Here is an 18,574-nt window from a genome sequence, read left to right as displayed (position 1 = left end):
GCTTAGCCACGGCGGTGCTGAACTCAATGCCCATAGGGAGCTGAGACCAATACTGTAGCAATGTTCCCGTCGGTCAGCCTTGCAAGAACATTGTAATATGACTTGGAGGGGGGGGAATGCCACTGGCATGACTGTGGCGTCCTCCGTGTGGCATTGGCGGCCTGATGGTGGAACCATCAATGTTGTAATTAGGCCCTGAGATCGCAGGGAGCTAGTGGTTTGTATCAGCATGAAGAGTAAATGTTTTTTTTAAATACAGATTAATATCACACTTAAATAGCTGCGTTATGAGCCACTTTATACCAACATTTGGCAACCCATTTGAAAAAATAAAAATAGGAGTACAAAAATGTAATTAAGTTAAAATAATTCATAGAGGAAAACATAGTTGGGTGAAATTATTGAAGGTAATGCCTGCCAAAGGTACATAATTTTGGCAATATGCAACTATTGGGTTTGAAGTTAAACTAAGTCACCAAATTGAATATACAATACTGGTGACACATGCCCACACCTACAGAATGATGCAATTGGAAACCAATGTCATGTCTCTGCACCTTTTTTTCCTTTATTTTGCCTATGCTATGCAGCTTCCAATTCTGCACAGCGTCAGAAAATAGAACTGGTAAAGCCTGAAGTTCCAGAAGATGCGACATATTGACTTTGCTGATACTTACTTTAGTTATGGAACTCCCCCACAAGACAAAAAAATGTCAGTCACACAAACCAAGTGATTACAAGTAAAAGGTTGGTGTCCCTTCACAATATTTTATTGCATGACCAAAATGCTCGTTAAAAAATTTGACATTCAAAAAGTTACTCTTTTAAGCATTATCATGATAATGTACATAATTACACATACATAACATACACTCATCTGTAAGCAACCTAAAGGGTAAATGTGCTCTTTGTATTGTACAAGACCCCTTCTTCTTTAATGCGTTCAAGTATCGGTCCATAGATATTTGGTGTCAAGGGTATCACCATTCCTTTGGCATCAATCTCACCTAGAGAGAAAATAGTGAAAAGAAAATGAATAATCTTTATAGATCGTTTCATTCACATTTCTCAAGCTTTAATTAAAATATATATCATTACTTGCAATTTAAATAAATATTTATTTGTTCTTTCTTCTTTTGTATTTTACACATGAAGTGCCCCTATTAAGATCCATAACAATGTCAAAAAATGAAAAGGAGAGTATTTTTTTTTCTTTTTGGAGAAGATTTCGTAAAAATACCTTCTTAGAAGACATTCAGGCCCTCATTAGGAGTTTGCCGGGTGGAAAAGGGCACCCACCAAACTCCCACAGGTCAGGAGACCGCCAGTGCAGTCTCCTTTCTGCTGGCCTTATTATGAGTTTCCCACTGGGCCAGTGCACAACATTATTGACGCCTGCTCGTATTATGGACGGCGGAAATGCTATTGCGCGTTGGGTGCACCAGCACCCGCTGCGCAAATCACAGTCTGCAAAGAAGACTGTGATTTGCCCAACGGGGCTGGCTAGGTGAGCCCCCGCACTGCCTATGTCAAGTGCATGGACAGTGCATGGGCTCCCCTGGGGCCCCCGGCACCCCATCTCTGCCAGCATTTACATGGCAGTGAAACCTCCATGTTAACGCCAGTGGAGAGAGGGGTCACAATCCACAGGTGGATTGGGACCGCCGGAACTGCCAGGCTGTCTGGTGGCCAAAACGTGGCGTGCCAGTGATCCGACCGTGGTGCTGTAGATTATAAATACAGCTAAGTTGTAAGTCCTTAAACAATATCTATTCCAGACATATTTGGTGTCCTACATTATCTTCTGGACCCCCTGGATATCTGCTGTGCAGACAAAGTAGGGTCATATTAGCAATTCTTTTCACACTTTCAAATGGTGGTAGGGTAACATGGTTAAGCCACTGCAAACAATATTATAGAATGCAAAACTAGTGGAAATCCTCAATAAAGCCTCACACTATTTTTCTAATCCTATTTCTAGTCAAACACCCTAAACAGACTACAGCAAACCTCAGTCCTTTTCCCTGGGGCAAGTCTGTTGGACTAGAATGGACTTCAGGGTATTTCTAACCTCTCTGCATCCCAGTGTAGGCATTCACTTTATTTCTCTCAAAATCTCAGCTATACCATGTTCAGCCTGCCCCCCCGGTAAAGTCCATTTTATAAATATAATTTGTAAATTTTTAATTCACCTCACAGTTGCATGAGGTAGTTTGGGAAACAGATCTACCACCCACCCCTCAAATTAAGAAAAGTGACCTTCATGGGGATTTCACTACTCTTGGTGCTGGCTGTCTCTCCTTGCAAAAGGTCTGTAAATATCTGCACCATTGTAATGAATGAAGAAGGCTTCTCAAAAACAAAAACACCTATGCTCACTTTATTCCAGTGAACCCAGTCCTAACCTTCTTTAACAAAAGCTTGTCCACTACCTGTGTTTCACTGACCTTTTCAGCCCAGTTCTTTTGTTTTTTGCCACATTTATGCAGGATGCAAAAAAAAGCTCCTCTTTTCATGTCTCAAACTTTTAACAAGGTTGTATCACAGCTCCACTTAATGTGGGATTGACTGTATACGTTGTGTGGAGGAGGAAGGACAATGAACTACAGAACATGAATAAAGAAGGATCGTTCCTTAGTGTGGGCCTTTGGCTCCCTCTCACTCCTTGCCAGAGAGTTGGGAGCCTGATTTCACAGACTCAAGAATGCTGTGAGCACAAGATAGACCAGCATTCAAGCAAACAAGCTGCAAGAATCTCACAGCCAAAATCTGTATTTTTGCAACACAATGCATCAAGCGCTTAGTGCTTGCTTACAAATGACATGTGGGTATTGTTAGACTTTTCTTCCTTGGTGTCGTCTCCCTTAACTTCTTGCCTCTGTTTCCCAGGTTTTTGATGTGTGCTGGACTCTGTTTTTTCTGTTTATGTTACTCTGGGCACTTTAGCATTGCTAACCAGTGCTAAAGTGCAAGTGCTCCTTTACAAAATGTGTATGTAATTGGCTTATCCATTATTGGCATATTTGATTCACTAGTAAGTCCCTAGTAAAGTGCACTAGAGGTGCCCAGGGCCTGTAAATCAAATGCTACTAGTGGGCCTTCAGCACTGGTTGTGCCACCCACATACGTAGCTCTGTAATCATGTCTCAGACCTGCCACTGCAGTGTCTGTGCTTGCAGTTTTAACTGTAAATTCGACTTGGCAAGTGTACCCACTTGCCAGGCATAAACATTCCCTTTTCTTACATGTAAGACACCCCTAAGGTAGGCCCTAGGTAGCCCCAATGGCAGGGTGCAGTGTATGGTTAAGGTAGGACATATAGTAATGTGTTTTTTATGTCCTGACAGTCAAATATTGCTAAATTCGTTTTTCACTGTTGCAAGGCCTGTCCCTCTCATAGGTTAACATGAGGGCTACCTTTAAATCTGATTAAAGTGTAGATTCCCTTTGGGAGCGGACAGACATGGAGTTTGGGGTCTCTGAGCTCACAATTTAAAAATACATCTTTTAGTAAAGTTGATTTTGAGATTGTGTGTTTGAAAATACCACTTTTAGAAAGTGAGCATTTTCTTGCTTAACCCGATAAGTGCAGGCGTCGGCCACTGGCTGGTGCCCGCACTACCTCCCTGGTGCGGGTCACGTCCAGTGGCCAACACCAGGGAGGGGGTTAAAAATCCTCCGGTGCAATGCACCGGAGGATTTTTTTTTTACCTTCGGAGACGCAGAACAACTTCCGCTTCTCCCCCCCACCCCCCTCCCGCCCGAGGCGCGCTGATGTCACATTTTTCCACACCGGAGCAGCAGAGGAGCAGGTAAGCGTCCGCCTCCTACTCCGGTGGGGGGAAAAAGGCCAAAATGGCCTCCCCAGAAGCCAGGGAGGCAAAAAAGGCCAAAACAGCCTCCCCAGAAGCCAGGGATGCATCGATGGAAAGGGGAGACTCAATGCCTCCCTGGCACAGTTTCCTGACCATGGATCGCAGCGCGGCTGCGATCCACGGCCAGGAAACGCCTCTAGACACCAGGGATCTTCTTTGGGGGGGTCGGCCCCCTTGTAAATGGGCTGCCTTTCTCTGTGGGGGCACTATTTAAAAAAAAAAACTGTTTTGGGTTGCTTTGGGGGACGATCGCGCCCCCCCAGATACATTTTTTGTTTTAAAATATAAAAAACAAAATGGCGGGGTCGGCCTTCTGAACACAGGCCGAGCCCTGGGGGATAAAAAAAGAATCTAGTTTTCCCTGGGGGGGCCCCAATTGCCCCCCCAGGGAAAACTAGATTCTATAAAAAAAAAAAAATAGAAAATGTTGGGGGTCAGCCCTTAGGCTGACCCTCTATGGGGCCATTTTGTTTTTATACGGGAGTGCTTTGCCAAAAGAAGTTATGTAGAGAGTTAGTGTCTTGCTTTATATATATATATATATTATTTTTTTCTTTCGTGTGTTGTTTTCCCGGGAGCCACAATTGGCCCCCCAGGGAAACCACACATATATATAAAAGTGATATCTATATAGATATAGATATAGATATATATATATATACACAAAACACAAATTGGTCAAAAGATTGTTGCACGGCACACTCCACTGCCGGTGCTCGGTGACGGAGGAGACCAACCTCGAAAATATTTTGTGAACAAGAATCTCACCGCACTCCACAAGGTTCAAATTGACATATTTTATTGCAAGTATAAAAAATGAAAGAAAAGAGGGACTCATTTACGGGGATCAAGACTCCTTGAGAGTCGAATCGCGTAGGTGGCTGTTGCTTGCAATAAAACATGTACATTTGAACCTCGTGGAGTGCGGTGAGATTCTGGTTCACAAAATATATATATATATATGCATGCATGTATGTCTTTTCTCTAGTGGCAGTTGCCATAAAGTAGTGCAGACGGTTTATTGTCCTGCTGCAAAGGATATACATTTATATGTATTTAGCAGAGTGGATTAGTAAAGGCAAGCGTTACCTGCGCTTTAAAACAAATGTTAAGCGAGGGGGAGTATGGAGATATGAGCAACACTTTTGCTGGGTGGTACTGAGGGAATTAGAAGAGGAGGTAATGGGAGGCAGAGCAACAAAAATGACTGTCGCACTGGGTGCCACTAGCGCTGAAGGCTATGATGATGGGTATGTGGTAAGGTGAAGTAATACATTCTTTTTTGTTTTTTTCAGTGTTTTCAGAGAATAGGCCGAATTGGAGAAGAAGAGAAGGCAAGGTGATGACATTTCCTATTGTACACATCAAACATACCCACAAGCAATTTTATGATTATTTGCCTTCTATGTAGGCTAGTAATTTAGAGGGACAGTTTAGCCAGTAGCAGAGATGGCGTCTCGTTGGATGACTGCTGATCAAACCCTAACTAGGGTTATGGAGGACAGTTGTGATGTAGGCTCAGAGACTGAGACAGCAGATACTGAGACAGCATCTGAGGGAGAGGACAATGGGACAGAATTTGAGAGTGAATTTTCAGTCGGCGGGGTCCCATCCGACGACACCTCTTCCAGTGAGTCTGAAGAAGACAATGACGACAGCCGTGCTGTCCCTTTGCAAGCACATTCTGTGCAGCGGGACAACAATGGGTTAGCCGTACCCAGAGAGCAGGTGCTTGCGGCCGCAACACAGAGCGAGTGCTCTCTTGGCAGACCCCTGTTCAGTTCAGCCCCAAATTCCACCTTTTACTGGTGACGCTGGATGTAAAGTTGATACAGCTAACTTTTTGCCAGTCAACTACATCCATCTATTTTTGGATGTTGACTTCCTTCAGGAAATTGTGCAGCAAACAAATTTTCGTGCAGACCAATTTCTGAGGGAGCGTGGAGGCACTCTAGGGCCCCGTTCTAGGGCATGCCAGTGGACTCCCACTTTGCTGGCAGAACTGAAGATATTTTTGGGCCTTACACTCAAAATGGGGTTAGTGCAGAAACCAACCTTGCAGTCCTACTGGACGACTCCCACAGTTTGGGTAACTCCCATCTTCGCACCATACATGAGCAGATATCGCTTTTTGCTACTGCAGCGCATACTGCATTTCAGTGACAAAACTGCTGCATTGCCCCGGGACCATCCAGACCATGACAGGTTGTTCAAAATTCGGCTTGTCGTGGAACATTTGTCTGCCAGGTTTCCAGAGATCTATACTCCTGGAAAGAATATAGCAGTCGATGAGTCCTTGATCCTGTACAAAGGACGGCTGCTTTTCAGACAGTACATTGCGAGCAAAATAGCTCGGTATGGCATAAAGCTGTACATGTGTGTGAGAGCTCTTCTGGCTATGTGCACAGCTTGAGAGTGTATACAGGGTAGGATTCTACCCTAAACCCTGTAGGTTGCCCTCCCGCGTTAGGGGTCACAGGTAAGATTGTATGGGAACTTGTCCAGCCACTTCTTTACAAAGGTTATAACCTTTATGTGGACAATTTCTATACAGGAGTTTTGCTGTTCAGTGAGCTCTACAAAGCTGGCACTGTGGCCTGCGGTAAAGTTCGTTGTAACCTCAAAGGATTCCTGCAGGAGCTTGTTTGCAAGAAGCTCCAGAAATCAGAGAGTACTGCATTGCGTTCTAACAAACTACTCACAGTCAAGTTCTTGGATAGGCGTGATGTATACGTACTCACTACAATTCATGATGAGAGCACTTCCCCTATCATGGTTTGGGGTCAGATGGCTGAAGTCCACAAGCTCATCTGTATACTTGATTACAATAAGTACATGGGCGGAGTGGACAAGAACGACCAGGTTCTTCAACCATACAATGCGTGTCATAAAACTCGCACTTGGTACAAGAAACTGTTTACCCACCTGATTCAGATGGCAACATATAATGCGTATGTTGTTTACCGTCAGACAACCACAGGAAGACTCATGACTTTCCTTGACTTCCAGTTGTCTGTAATTGAAAGCCTCACTGCTGTTACAAAAGCAGCAGCAGCCTCCACCTCATATGTTCTGGAGGATGTGGCAAGGCTGAAGGAGCGACACTTTGCTGATCGCATTCCTAAAACACCCAAAAAGGATCGTCCATGTCGTCGCTGTAAAGTGTGCTCAAAGCATGGAAAGCGGCAGGTGAGTCGGTATTGCTGTCCCCAGTGTCCATCACAACCAGGCCTCTGTATCCCTACTTGCTTTACGTTGTAGCATACTAAAGCAAAGTTCTGGGAAATCGACTGAAGTTGAGCTGCCGTTGGGTAATCCTTTCAGTGGCAGTGCATGGATACCGAACGTCCATGGGCCACTGCTTCGTTAGGCAAGGAGCCACAGAATTTTACTTCATCTAATTCATCATGGACTTCCTTTTGGACTGCTTGAGAGCTAAATCCACGGTCAGAACGTGGTAGGTGTTCTGTTCAATTAACATGCATTATATTCCCCCTACTGCATATACTAGTGGACAGAACATATGCCACATTGTCAAGGAGTACCCTTTTTTCACCAGCATGCCTACCTTACCTTCAACTGTAGATATGCTCTCTCAGTTCGAGGAATCACTGAAGGGGAATGACTTGTATAGGTCAGTGTTTGACCTGCTTTTCATGTTCATCCTCCATCAGAACTTAGTAGATGTTCAGTTTGCTGTATAAGTGCATTACAGTCACATCACTGCACATAATGTTGGCTGGGATATATGCTACGTTCTCATGGACTCCCCTGTGTGCCAAACACTACCCTTTTTTATAGCCTATGACCTTCTCTTTAGGGAACATCATGAGAAATCGCCAGCATGTCTCCCTTAGTTTCAAAAGTAGATATGCTCACTCAGCCCGAGGAATCGCTTTGTACGGCATACTCAGACACCCCCAACTTGCATCCACAAACTGGAAGGAGTTGGATTTAGCACAGAGAGTGCGTTAAAGGCGCATGAAAAACGTGTCTTTCTGAGCCTCAGGTGGCTGTCACAGGAGTCATTAGTAAAGGTTTGTTACGCATGCATTTGGTAATGTTAAGGAAGAAGGAGGCAGTTACTTGACAGGTGGTAAAATGTAGTCAACCTTGTTCTGTTCTGTGGTGTGTGAATGTGATGGGCCCTTGTCTGGCAGCGGTAAGTTAACGTGAGTGCAATGACTGGTTGGATTGGGCCCGTGGCCGGTGGTATGAAAGGGTTGTTTGTTGTGCGTGAATGGCGTGTGAATGGACCATAAAGAGGTTTGAAACCATACTTTCTGGAGGTCCTAAAACCAACCAGTGTGAGTTTAAGTTAAACAAACTAGTACCAGGGGAGTCCAAGGGTGCAGGACTTGCGTGGCTCACACCAGTTTTCCTTCACCCAGAATCCCCTTGAAATCACAAAATGTGCTTAAAAAACACATTTGCCTTGCATTCCAATGAACAGAAGTCCAGGGAGCTGCAGGGAGCCACAAGTTCCACTAAGTCTCCAGCGAAAAACTGCCTCACTTTAGTGAGTGGGCAAGTGACCACAACAGGGAAGTACCCAAAACGGATTGTGGAGACATTAAAATTACCTACCACAAAACAGCCTCGTTTTTTAAGACAGTCATCTAAGTATTTGGTCCTGGGCTCGGCAGCCATATAGGGAAACCTACCAAACGCAGACATTTCTGAAAACTAGACACCCAAAGCAGCCCACGCAAATGTGGCATGTTTGGATTTAACAAAGTTTTCTTACCCAGAATACCCTGCAAAAGTGAAACGTTGATTAAAACCACTATTTTTCCTTTCTTTTTTAATCACAGAAACTACAGGAATGAGCAGGGATCCTAAAAATTCCTACCACCCAGTGTTTCTCCACTTGTCCTGATAAAAACACAACCCGGCTTGTGTGCCTGCGCCCAGTGCCTGCTTCAGGAATGGATCACTCCAGGGTTAACAGTAGCCCCCATGCAAGGACTACCATTGACCCTTGTGTGATCCATTCCTGTTGCGGGCACTAGGCATATCCACACAAGTGAGGTATCGTTTTTATCGGGAGACTTGAGGGAACGCTGGGTGGAAGGGAATTTGTGGCTCCTCTCAGATTCCAGAACTTTCTGTCACCGAAATGTAAGGAAAAAGTGTTTCTTTAACCAAATTTTGAGGTTTGCAAAGGATTCTGGGTAACAGAACCTGGTGAGAGCCCCAAAAGTCACCCCATCTTGGATTCCCCTAGGTCTCTAGGTTTAAAAAATGCACAGGTTTGGTAGGTTTCCCTAGGTGCCGGCTGAGCTAGAGGCCAAAATCCACAGGTAGGCACTTTGCAAAAAACACCTCTGTTTTCTGTGGAAAAATCTGATGTGTCCACGTTGTGTTTTGGGGCATTTCCTGCCGCGGGCACTAGGCCTACCCACACAAGTGAGGTATCATCTTTATCGGGAGACTTGGGGGAACGTTGGGTTGAAGGAAATTTGTGGATCCTCTCAGATTCCAGAACTTTCTGTCACCGAAATGTGAGGAAAAAGTGTTTTTTAGCCAAATTTTGAGGTTTGCAAAGGATTCTGGGTAACAGAACCTGGTGAGAGCCCCACAAGTCACCCCATCTTGGATTCCCCTAGGTCTCTAGTTTTCAAAAATGCACAGGTTTGGTAGGTTTCCCTAGGTGCCTGCTGAGCTAGAAGCCAAAATCCACATGTAGGCACTTTGCAAAAAACACCTCTGTTTTCTGTGGAAAAATCCGATGTGTCCACGTTGTGTTTTGGGGCATTTCCTGTCGCAGGCGCTAGGCCTACCCACACAAGTGAGGTACCATTTTTATCCGGAGACCTGGGGGAACATAGAATAGCAAAACAAGTGTTATTGCCCCTTGTCTTTCTCTACATTTTTTCCTTCCAAATATAAGAGAGTGTGTAAAAAAGAAGTCTATTTGAGAAATGCCCTGTAATTCACATATTAGTATGGGCACCCCGGAATTCAGAGATGTGCAAATAACCACTGCTCCTCAACACCTTATCTTGTGCCCATTTTGGAAATACAAAGATTTTCTTGATACCTATTTTTCACTCTTTATATTTCAGCAAATGAATTGCTGTATACCCGGTATAGAATGAAAACCCACTGCAGGGTGCAGCTCATTTATTGGCTCTGGGTACCTAGGGTTCTTGATGAACCTACAAGCCCTATATATCACCGCAACCAGAAGAGTCCAGCAGACATAACGGTATATTGCTTTAATAAATATGACATAGCAGGAAAAAGTTACAGAGTAAAACATAAAGAAAAATGGCTGTTGTTTTCAGCTCAATTTCAATATTTTTTTATTTCAGCTGTTATTTTCTGTAGGAAAAGCTTGTAGGATCTACACAAATGAACCTTTGCTGAATTCAGAAATTTGTTTATTTTTCAAAAATATTTAGCTTTCTGAGATCCAGCATTGGTTTCACACCCATTTCTGTCACTAACCGGAAGGAGGTTGAAAGCAAACAAAATAGTAAAAATCGGGTATGTCTCAGAAAAATGGCAAAATTGTGTTGAAAAATAATGTGTTTTTCTGATTCAAGTTTGCCTTTTCCTGAAAGCTGGAAAGCTGGTGATTTTAGCACCGCAAACCCTTTGTTGATGCCATTTTCAGGGGCAAAACCACAAGCATTCTTCGGCAGCCCTTTTTTCCAATTGTTTTGAAAAAAACAATATTTTTGCTCTATTTTGGCTAATTTCTTGGTCTCCTCCAGGGGAAACCACAAACTCTGGGTACCTTTAGAATCCCTAGGATGTTGGAAAAAAGGACGCAAATTTAGCATGGATAGCTTATGTGGACAAAAACTTATGAAGGCCTAAGTGCGAATTACCCTAAATAGCCAAAAAAAGGGCTCAGCACGGGGGCGGGGGGAAGGCCCAGCAGCTAAGAGGTTAAACCATTTCAGTGACTCTGCCTGTTTGTGGATTCCCTGTCTGGGTCAGTTTGACAGTTGGGCTGGTTGCACCTCTCACTAGACAGTGACACAAAGGGAGCTGGGGTGTAGTCTTCATTTCCTGATGAGCCATCCCTGCTACGAGGGAATGGTCACTCACACCTGAAAGGGCTGTGCCTGCCCTCACACAATGCAGTCTCCAACCCCCTGATGTGTATCTGGGACCTGGCCACGGCAAGTCACGATTTCACAAAGAAGAGAGACTTTTCTTTGAAGTAAGCCTACTTCAAAGGGCAAAATGGGTTTAAGAAGGGCACCCAAAACCACAGACTTTAGAACACTTCTGGAAACCAAGAGGAACCTCTGCCTGGAGAAGAGCTGAAGAGCTGAGGAAGAAGAGCTGCCCTGCCTGTGACTGTGCTTTGTGGAGCTATCCTGCAGTTGCTGCTCTGCCTGTGCTAGATGACAAAGACTGGATTTTGTGTGCCTTCCATCTTGTGAAGAACTCTCCAAGGGCTTGATTTAGAGCTTGCGTCCTGTTGGTTGAAGTTTCAGGGACAGCAAAGACTTCTCTCTGCCAGCACCTGGAGTCTCTGAAGAGACTCCTACTCTGCCAAGTGGTGCCCATCCAGTTCCTGGGACCCTGAAAAGAGAAGCTGGCAGCCGAAGAGTGAGAAATCCACGCACTGAACGCTGTGCGGGGAAAAGATCGACACAACTCCGATCTGCGGCTGAAAAATCGACGCGCCGCCAGCTTTGCGGCTGAAAATCGACACTCACCTGCAACGCGACCAGAAGATGGATTCCCAGAGCTGAGGAAACGACGCGCAGCATCGCTGACGGAGGCTGGTGAGATCGCAACCCGCGCTGCAAGGTTTTCAGATTATCGTGCGGATGAATTTCTGACGCAAACACCGCTGGGCATGTAAAAACAACGCAAGGCCTGCTTGGACCTGAGAGTGCTGACCGGATCGACGCATAGCTCTCCTGCAGAGAGAAGAAATGACGTACGCCCCACCCGACTAAAGGAGAAACGACTTAATGCTTCACTCGTGAGTGGAATCGACACATCGCAAGCCCTTTTTGATGCACACTCGCCCATGCAGGCTTATTTTTGACACACCCAAGGTACATTTTCATGCTAACCACGTTAGCATTGTGTTTAAAATTACATGAAGACTCTCTTCACATTTTTAGTGATAACTTGACTTGTGTATTGTGGATTTTTGTCATTTTGGTCTTGTTTTGTTTAGATACATTTTTTCTAAACCTGTGTTGTGTCATTTTGTAGGGTTTTCATTAAGTTACTGTGTATGTTGGTACAAATGCTTTACACCTAGCACTCTGAAGTTCAGCCTACTGCTCGTGCCAGCTACCAAGGGGGTAAGCAGGGGTTAGCTGAGGGTGATTCTCTTTTACCCTGAGTAGAGTGAGGGCCCTTGCTTCGACAGGGGGTAACCTGACTGCCAACCAAAGACCCAATTTTTAACAGGCAGCATGCCTATTACTGCAACATGATGGAAGACCTTACAGAAAACTCCCTCCCTCAATAACCATGCAGTACTTTCCGTAAGTAGGCCAATGCTTGGTTTTCAGTTCTCATTGTGTGTGGAAAGCCTGGAGGTGATGGGGAAGGCAGCAGCAAAATCTGAAATCCATTTATTTTGTTGTGCTCAACACGTCCTCTCTAAGGTCAAATGCACTATATTATACATATGTTAACCAATGAAATGAAATGTGAATATGTTTAAATACAATTAAGCTGACTGCTAGGGACTATTCATATTGTTCCAATCATGTCCACTATTTAACTTATGATGTAAATATTGTGAGAGTTGTAAGAATGGTTTGCAATTTTGTGTCCAGTAAATAGCTGACTGAACTACTTTTTTCTAAAATGCTGTAGCTCGTCAGTAAATTTTCTAGTCAGTTAGCTTTGCTATTGCTCAAAGGACTGAAAGGAAGAAAGGAAATTCTACTCCCATCCCCACCCGCCCAAAAAACTAAAAGTTAAACTTAATTTAGGCTCTGTAATGTTACTGTCTAAGCAAAGATCTCAGAAATTATTTCATGATAAAACAATCAAACTTTTCTTCAATTAAACATTCACACCTCAGAAGTTACTAATTTCCCATAGACTGGATTGTTAAAACTCCCTCAAGGAGAGATCATTGCAAACACAAGCAAGTCTACTTTAGCGACTAAACTGGCCAAGATACTTCGGTTGTCAACTTCCCATCTTCCCCTTTCAAGTGAGTTTCTCACTGAGGACAACTCTCACTAGACTGTTATTTTAATTAAGCTGGAGTAGAGACTTCATAAAAGCTTTCCATGAAACTCACTGGAATAAGTGGTGGAATTAGGCCTAAATCAAACCTGTATACTCGGATATTTGAATTCCTATCTATATTGGAGTGGGAAATTAAGGAGGAAGTATGTGTGGTGTGTCTTCGGGAACCAAAGATGATCAGGGGGAATGGAGACATTTGAAATGGTTGACCTCTAATGAGTCTATAGTCAGGAGTATGAAAGCTATAAAGAATGGTTTAGAAAAGAAAACATGGGAATTAAAAAACAACAAAAAAATAATAAACTTACCATCCAGCACCATTTTTGCAGCAATTGCTGTAGGGAAGCCAACAGTTTTAGCCATTGCAGAGTATCCATTGACGTCTCCATATACCACCAGGCTAATGTTCTTCTCCTCTAAATGGCCTGATGGATGCCGGATACCAATGTCGTTTCTCATAACGATCATGTCTCTCTCTGCAGGGCCTAAAAAAAAGAAAAATGTTACAATATTACAACCACTAGTTTCACTTCTAAACTGCTGCAAACAAAACGTTATTGTTCAAAGTGAAACAATAATGACTGCATCCCACAAAACCAAACAGGATGGATGAATTTGAGAGACAATTCAGCCTTAGGTCTGTTGGGAAGAAATGCAGTATGGTGGCTAAATTGCAGACCTTAGACCACACTCAACAGAACTGTCAGATTAGAGACAAACGGACCAGCCGAACAACCTGTCTTGAATGTCTCCTACATATGAAACATAGTTGGCTTTAACTTAATGCATAGAAACAGAAGTTATGTTTTCTGGGACAGCTGGCTGGTGAGACAAGTTGATCTGTTCAAAACTTCTTTGAGCGCTTGGCATCAGCTTACAAGAGCTACACTCTAGATCTCAGCACCTGCTCCTAAATCCCAAGTAATTCAAGTCTTAAAAACACATCTCTGTCTACCTCCGTTGACTCACACATGTCAACAATGTCATTACTGGCACTCTAAAGTTGATAACGTGCATTGTTGTGGAAAAGGGTACAGCTTAGAACGTTTTGAAAGAGTATGTGGTTAGTAATGTTACAAATCTGTTAGGATGGAGGTGCCACACTTCGATGTCAGGAAGCTGAAACCACAGATGAGTATGAGAAAAAGAGCTGAGGTTTCTGGCATGTAGTTGAAATTACTGTAATTTGGAAAGGTAGTAACCTGGAAAAATTTGGTCTCTTCACTTGATACTCAGTGAGAGGCGGCCTCCACATTCTTAACTCTTAAGCATCTCAGTCTGAAGACCAAATGGAAGCTGAGATACCTGATGGTACTTCAGTCAAACTGATATGAGGTTAGAATATTATAGCTGTCCCGGTGTGAGGCAATTAGGTCTATTTGAGAGTACAGAGGTGAAAGAATCACAAACTGATGACTCTGCTAATTTGAGAAATCCCCGTGAGATTTTGGACTTTAGAGGGCAATGAAAGACCAAGATAAACAGTTGTCAGTCAGCTGGAAGAGGATCATCGTGTTAGAATTGGTGATAAAGGCCTCAGTTTTATCTTTACTGAGCTTTAGACAATTGTCATGAATCCAGTTGCTGACTGTTGGCATTCATTTATGCATGTTTTTGGATCTGGGCGTGGGATTTTCTTCATTCTAAACAGATTTTGTAAGTAAACAGCACAGGAGTACAACTTGAGGATGAAAGACTAGCAAAGGTGCTAAAAGTAGAGGCTGAGCAACGCATGAAAAGTCACGAGCCCTGTCTGACACGGCAGGTGAGATACTGGAAATTTGGATAGGAAGGGAAGAAAATTATTGATATGGCATCACGTTAAGAGTAAAAAGGAGATCCAATTTTGCTCATTGCCCTGGACACCGGTTACTAGAAGACAGAAGAAGAGAATGTGCTGACCAAGTATGCTAAATAGTGCCTGCAGGTCCAGCAAAATGAGCTGGATAACACTAGTATACTCTTAATACCCTTTGTGCTAAATACTGCTGGAAATTATGCTATATACAAGTAAATATTTAAAAAAACCTCTTCCTCATTTCCACACAGCTATCTTATTATTTTTATTTTTGAGGTAAATAATAAATTAGTTAGGAACAAACTACTGCTAACATTATAAGCTATCACATAATTCTCATACATTTTTGTAAACTATTGGTGCACATAAGGGGAACATTTGATTTGACCAGGACCTGTTCTATTATCTCTGTCTCTGAAATATAAATGTAATAAAAAATACAAACATGCTTTTTTTCTGCTGATCCATTGCTGTGAAGTCCGGGGAGCTGATGAGAGAACTCCTTATTTGTTTATTTATTTTTTATCTATTTTTCAAGTTTTTTATAGCGCAGACTTGTCTTGTGGGTATCAGAGTGCTTTAGAAGGGTCGAACATCTTGCACAAGGAATACACAAGAAAAATAGTAGGCATACCGATTAGCAAGGTAGAATAGATGATCAATAATTTCCAGAGGTACATATGCTAGGTTTTTCAGTAGATGGAGGAATAAATTGTTCAGTTGCTTCAAGAGGTAGTGGTTGGAGGAAAAGGGCACAAAATCAAGTTGATTATTTTAGGACAGTGGATTCATGTATTTATTGAGAATAAATAATTTATGAATTTTCCTAAAGCATAAGATTGATTGATTGTCACACAGATCCTGAGGTAGAGCGTTCCAAATTCTAGGCGCATTCCCAAAGAAGGAACCAGCAAGTGATTTTTCTTTCTTAAATTTGGGAGGAATCAGGAGTAGAGTGTTTGCACTTCGCAGAGGCCTCTTTTGGCCAGCTTTTTATAGTTTGTTTGTGAGGTAGTTTGGTTTATCTGTGTAAAGAACTCTGTGGGTTATGCAAGCTGTTTTGAATATTCTTCTTGCTTCTATTAGTAGCCAGTTGAGTTTCTTAAGCGTGGGAGTGATGTGATCATAAAGTTTCTCTTCAGAGAGATGTCTAGCCGCTGCGCTGAGTGCAGACCTCATAGGAATAAGGTAATTTTTGGGAGTACCAGTGATACTTGGTTTACCGTAGTCCAGCTTGGAGAGGACTAAGGACTGCCCCTCAGTTTTTAGATCTCCGGGGGGATGAAGGGTTTGATTTTTTTTTGTAGGTGCTTAGCACGTAGAAGGCACTTTTTGATGAGACATTAATATGGTCTTTCAGGCTCATTTTTTTGTCAAGTGTAATCCCTAGTGACTCAAGAGAGTTGGAGATAGATATTTTGTAATTTAATGCATCTAGTTTGCCAAGCCAGTTATGGATAGGATGAGACTTTCCTTTAGGCTGGATGAGGAGAGGTTCAGTTTTGTTCGGGTTGAGCTTAACATGGTTGTTGGTTACACAGGATTGTACATGGAGAGAGCGTTGTTTAAGTGTTGGATGTCTTTAGATGATCTTTTGGTGAAGAGTTGGGTGACATCTGCACAGAGATGGAACACAATTCTGGCCCTTTCCAAGATGACTGCAAAGGGCAGGGGACAAGATTGATCCTTGGGGAACACCTTGTGGGACTGATAATGCTTGTGAGGTGGCACTGTTTAATTTCATTAAGCGAGATCATTGGTTGAGGTATGAGGCAAACTACTGAAGGACCGTTCCGTTGATGCCTGCATGCTGTGAGAGGGTGTTTAGGAGAATATTGTGGTTAACTATCAAAAGACGCTGAAAACTCAAGGAGGATTAGGAGGCAGGCCTCACCATCATCGAGAATAGTGTGTATGTTATCAACAATGTTCAAGATTTCAGAGAGTTGAGCATGGCAACTTGTGGAAGGGAGGGGGTCTGGGAAGGAGGGTAGTATGGCCTTATTATGTTCTGTATGGATGAATAAAATCAATAAAATACAATTTAAAAATTAATGTTCAAGATTGCAGTCTCCATACTACAGCCTTTCCTGACTCCAGATTAGAAGGTGTCATGGAGGCTGAATTTTTCAATGTGGTTGCAAAGTTGTTATTTCACACATTTTTCAATAATATTGGCAAGGAGAGGGAGGTTAGTTATTGGTCTGTAATTATTTAGGTCACTAGGGCTTTTTGATGAGGGGATGAATTGGCCAAGTTTAAGGGAGGCTGGCATAGAGCCACTAGTCAAGGGGATGTAATGATTTTAGTCCATGTTTGGGAGATGATGTGTCTGAGATTTTTTACTAGAGAGGGCGTGGAGATCTGTCCAATCAGTGGGTACAATAGAATGGATTGATACAGTGTTATGGTTGGCAATGATTGCATTCAGGGTATAGACTTCATTGTGACTTTGCTCTTTGCAGTGTTGTATAAGACCAATTCTTTGAAGCAGAGTGGAAAGGCCTTGTATTGAAGTATGTTTGGTATCATTCAAGTGCAGGTTTAGGTCTCCTAGCATAATATCTGTGGCGTCCTTCAGGGAGTTTTGCGTTATTAGGTCTGTTAATTCTTCGAAGAATTGTTGTTTTTCACGCGGGGTGATAAATAGCATGGAACTCGATATTATTAGAGCCTTTGGAGTAGACAGAGTCCTAGATATTCGAAGGTAGAGTATTCAGTGGTGCGGAAGTATTTAAGGCACTGAACATTTTTGTGCATGTAAGCTATCCCACCACCAAAACGGCCCTTACGGAAAGTGACGAATTATTGAGAAGCCCAGTGGAGTGAGGAGATCAATAATGGGGGATGAGTGGTTGTTTAGCAAAGTTTCAGTCAGAAATCAAATGTCAATTTCATGTAATGGGATAGTTTCCGCTATTTCAGTGGCATGCTTGACTGCTGACCTAGAGTTTAGGAGCACACAGTTCATCTTGGGTGATGTTCTCAGTTGAGATTGATGTAGATGGATGGTAGTGAGCTGGATGGGCAGCCTGGGATGGTTATTAGTAGGAAGGAACCTACTTGTGCCAAGAAAACAGGACTCTTAGAATAGCAGGGTAGACTAGGAGCACTGCATGAGTTGCTCAATGTTTCTGCTTCCAGCTCCGACATTTCATTAGTGCTGCGCCTAGGCTTGAGGTAGTATTGAGTGGAGGGGATAGTTGACCAGGCGGTAGAGCATGAAGTGTCAGAGTGCATGTTTGTGGCAGGATCAGTGTTTGCCACAGATGTGTGATTAGAAAGCGAGTTTTAGCATATCTTGGTGTCCTTTTGTAATGAGGCGATTTCCTCCAGTATTATACAGATATTAGGCTCAATTTGGGTTAGTTTTGCATGCGTTGAGAGGCGGTTGGATCTGTAGTAGAGTGTGAAGTTGGCCGGTGGTCATCGTGACTTAGGGTGGGGGCTATGGTTGGAGGTCTGTGAAGATTCAAGTGTGCAAGTTTGGTCTGGTTGTTGAAGGGAAGTGTGCCTTAATGGAGGAGGAGATACTTCTTGCAGTATGACCTTACCTTTGTGGGTTTTAGGGATGGGAAAGGATGTGGGAGGGTGTTGATGGTCTCAGTGCATGAGGTTTGGGGAGTGGTAGGTTTTCCTAGGTGAAGAGGAAGAGTGGAGATATATGCTATGGGGGAGGAGACAAAGGAGGGTTAAGAGTGGATGGTAT

The 18,574-nt window shown here is 43.2% G+C and overlaps 1 protein-coding gene across 1 annotated transcript in view; it reads right to left on the bottom strand.

The window, feature by feature from the left end:
- Positions 1 to 734: 734 nt before the first annotated feature.
- AASS (aminoadipate-semialdehyde synthase) overlaps positions 735 to 18,574 on the bottom strand; it is a 332,460-nt gene continuing 314,620 nt past the window's right edge. The window contains exons 23-24 of the mRNA XM_069229897.1: positions 13,376 to 13,552; positions 735 to 1,007 (exon numbers count right to left, since the gene is read on the bottom strand). Coding sequence (XP_069085998.1) covers positions 889 to 1,007; positions 13,376 to 13,552 — 296 coding nt within the window. The 3' untranslated portion in view covers positions 735 to 888. The remainder of the gene's footprint in view (positions 1,008 to 13,375; positions 13,553 to 18,574) is intronic.

Source organism: Pleurodeles waltl, chromosome 4_1 (genome assembly GCF_031143425.1).
Source record: "Pleurodeles waltl isolate 20211129_DDA chromosome 4_1, aPleWal1.hap1.20221129, whole genome shotgun sequence".
Taxonomy (NCBI): domain Eukaryota; kingdom Metazoa; phylum Chordata; class Amphibia; order Caudata; family Salamandridae; genus Pleurodeles; species Pleurodeles waltl.
The sequence above is the reverse complement of the archived record's forward strand: the minus strand, read 5'-3'. Positions and strand labels throughout refer to the sequence as shown.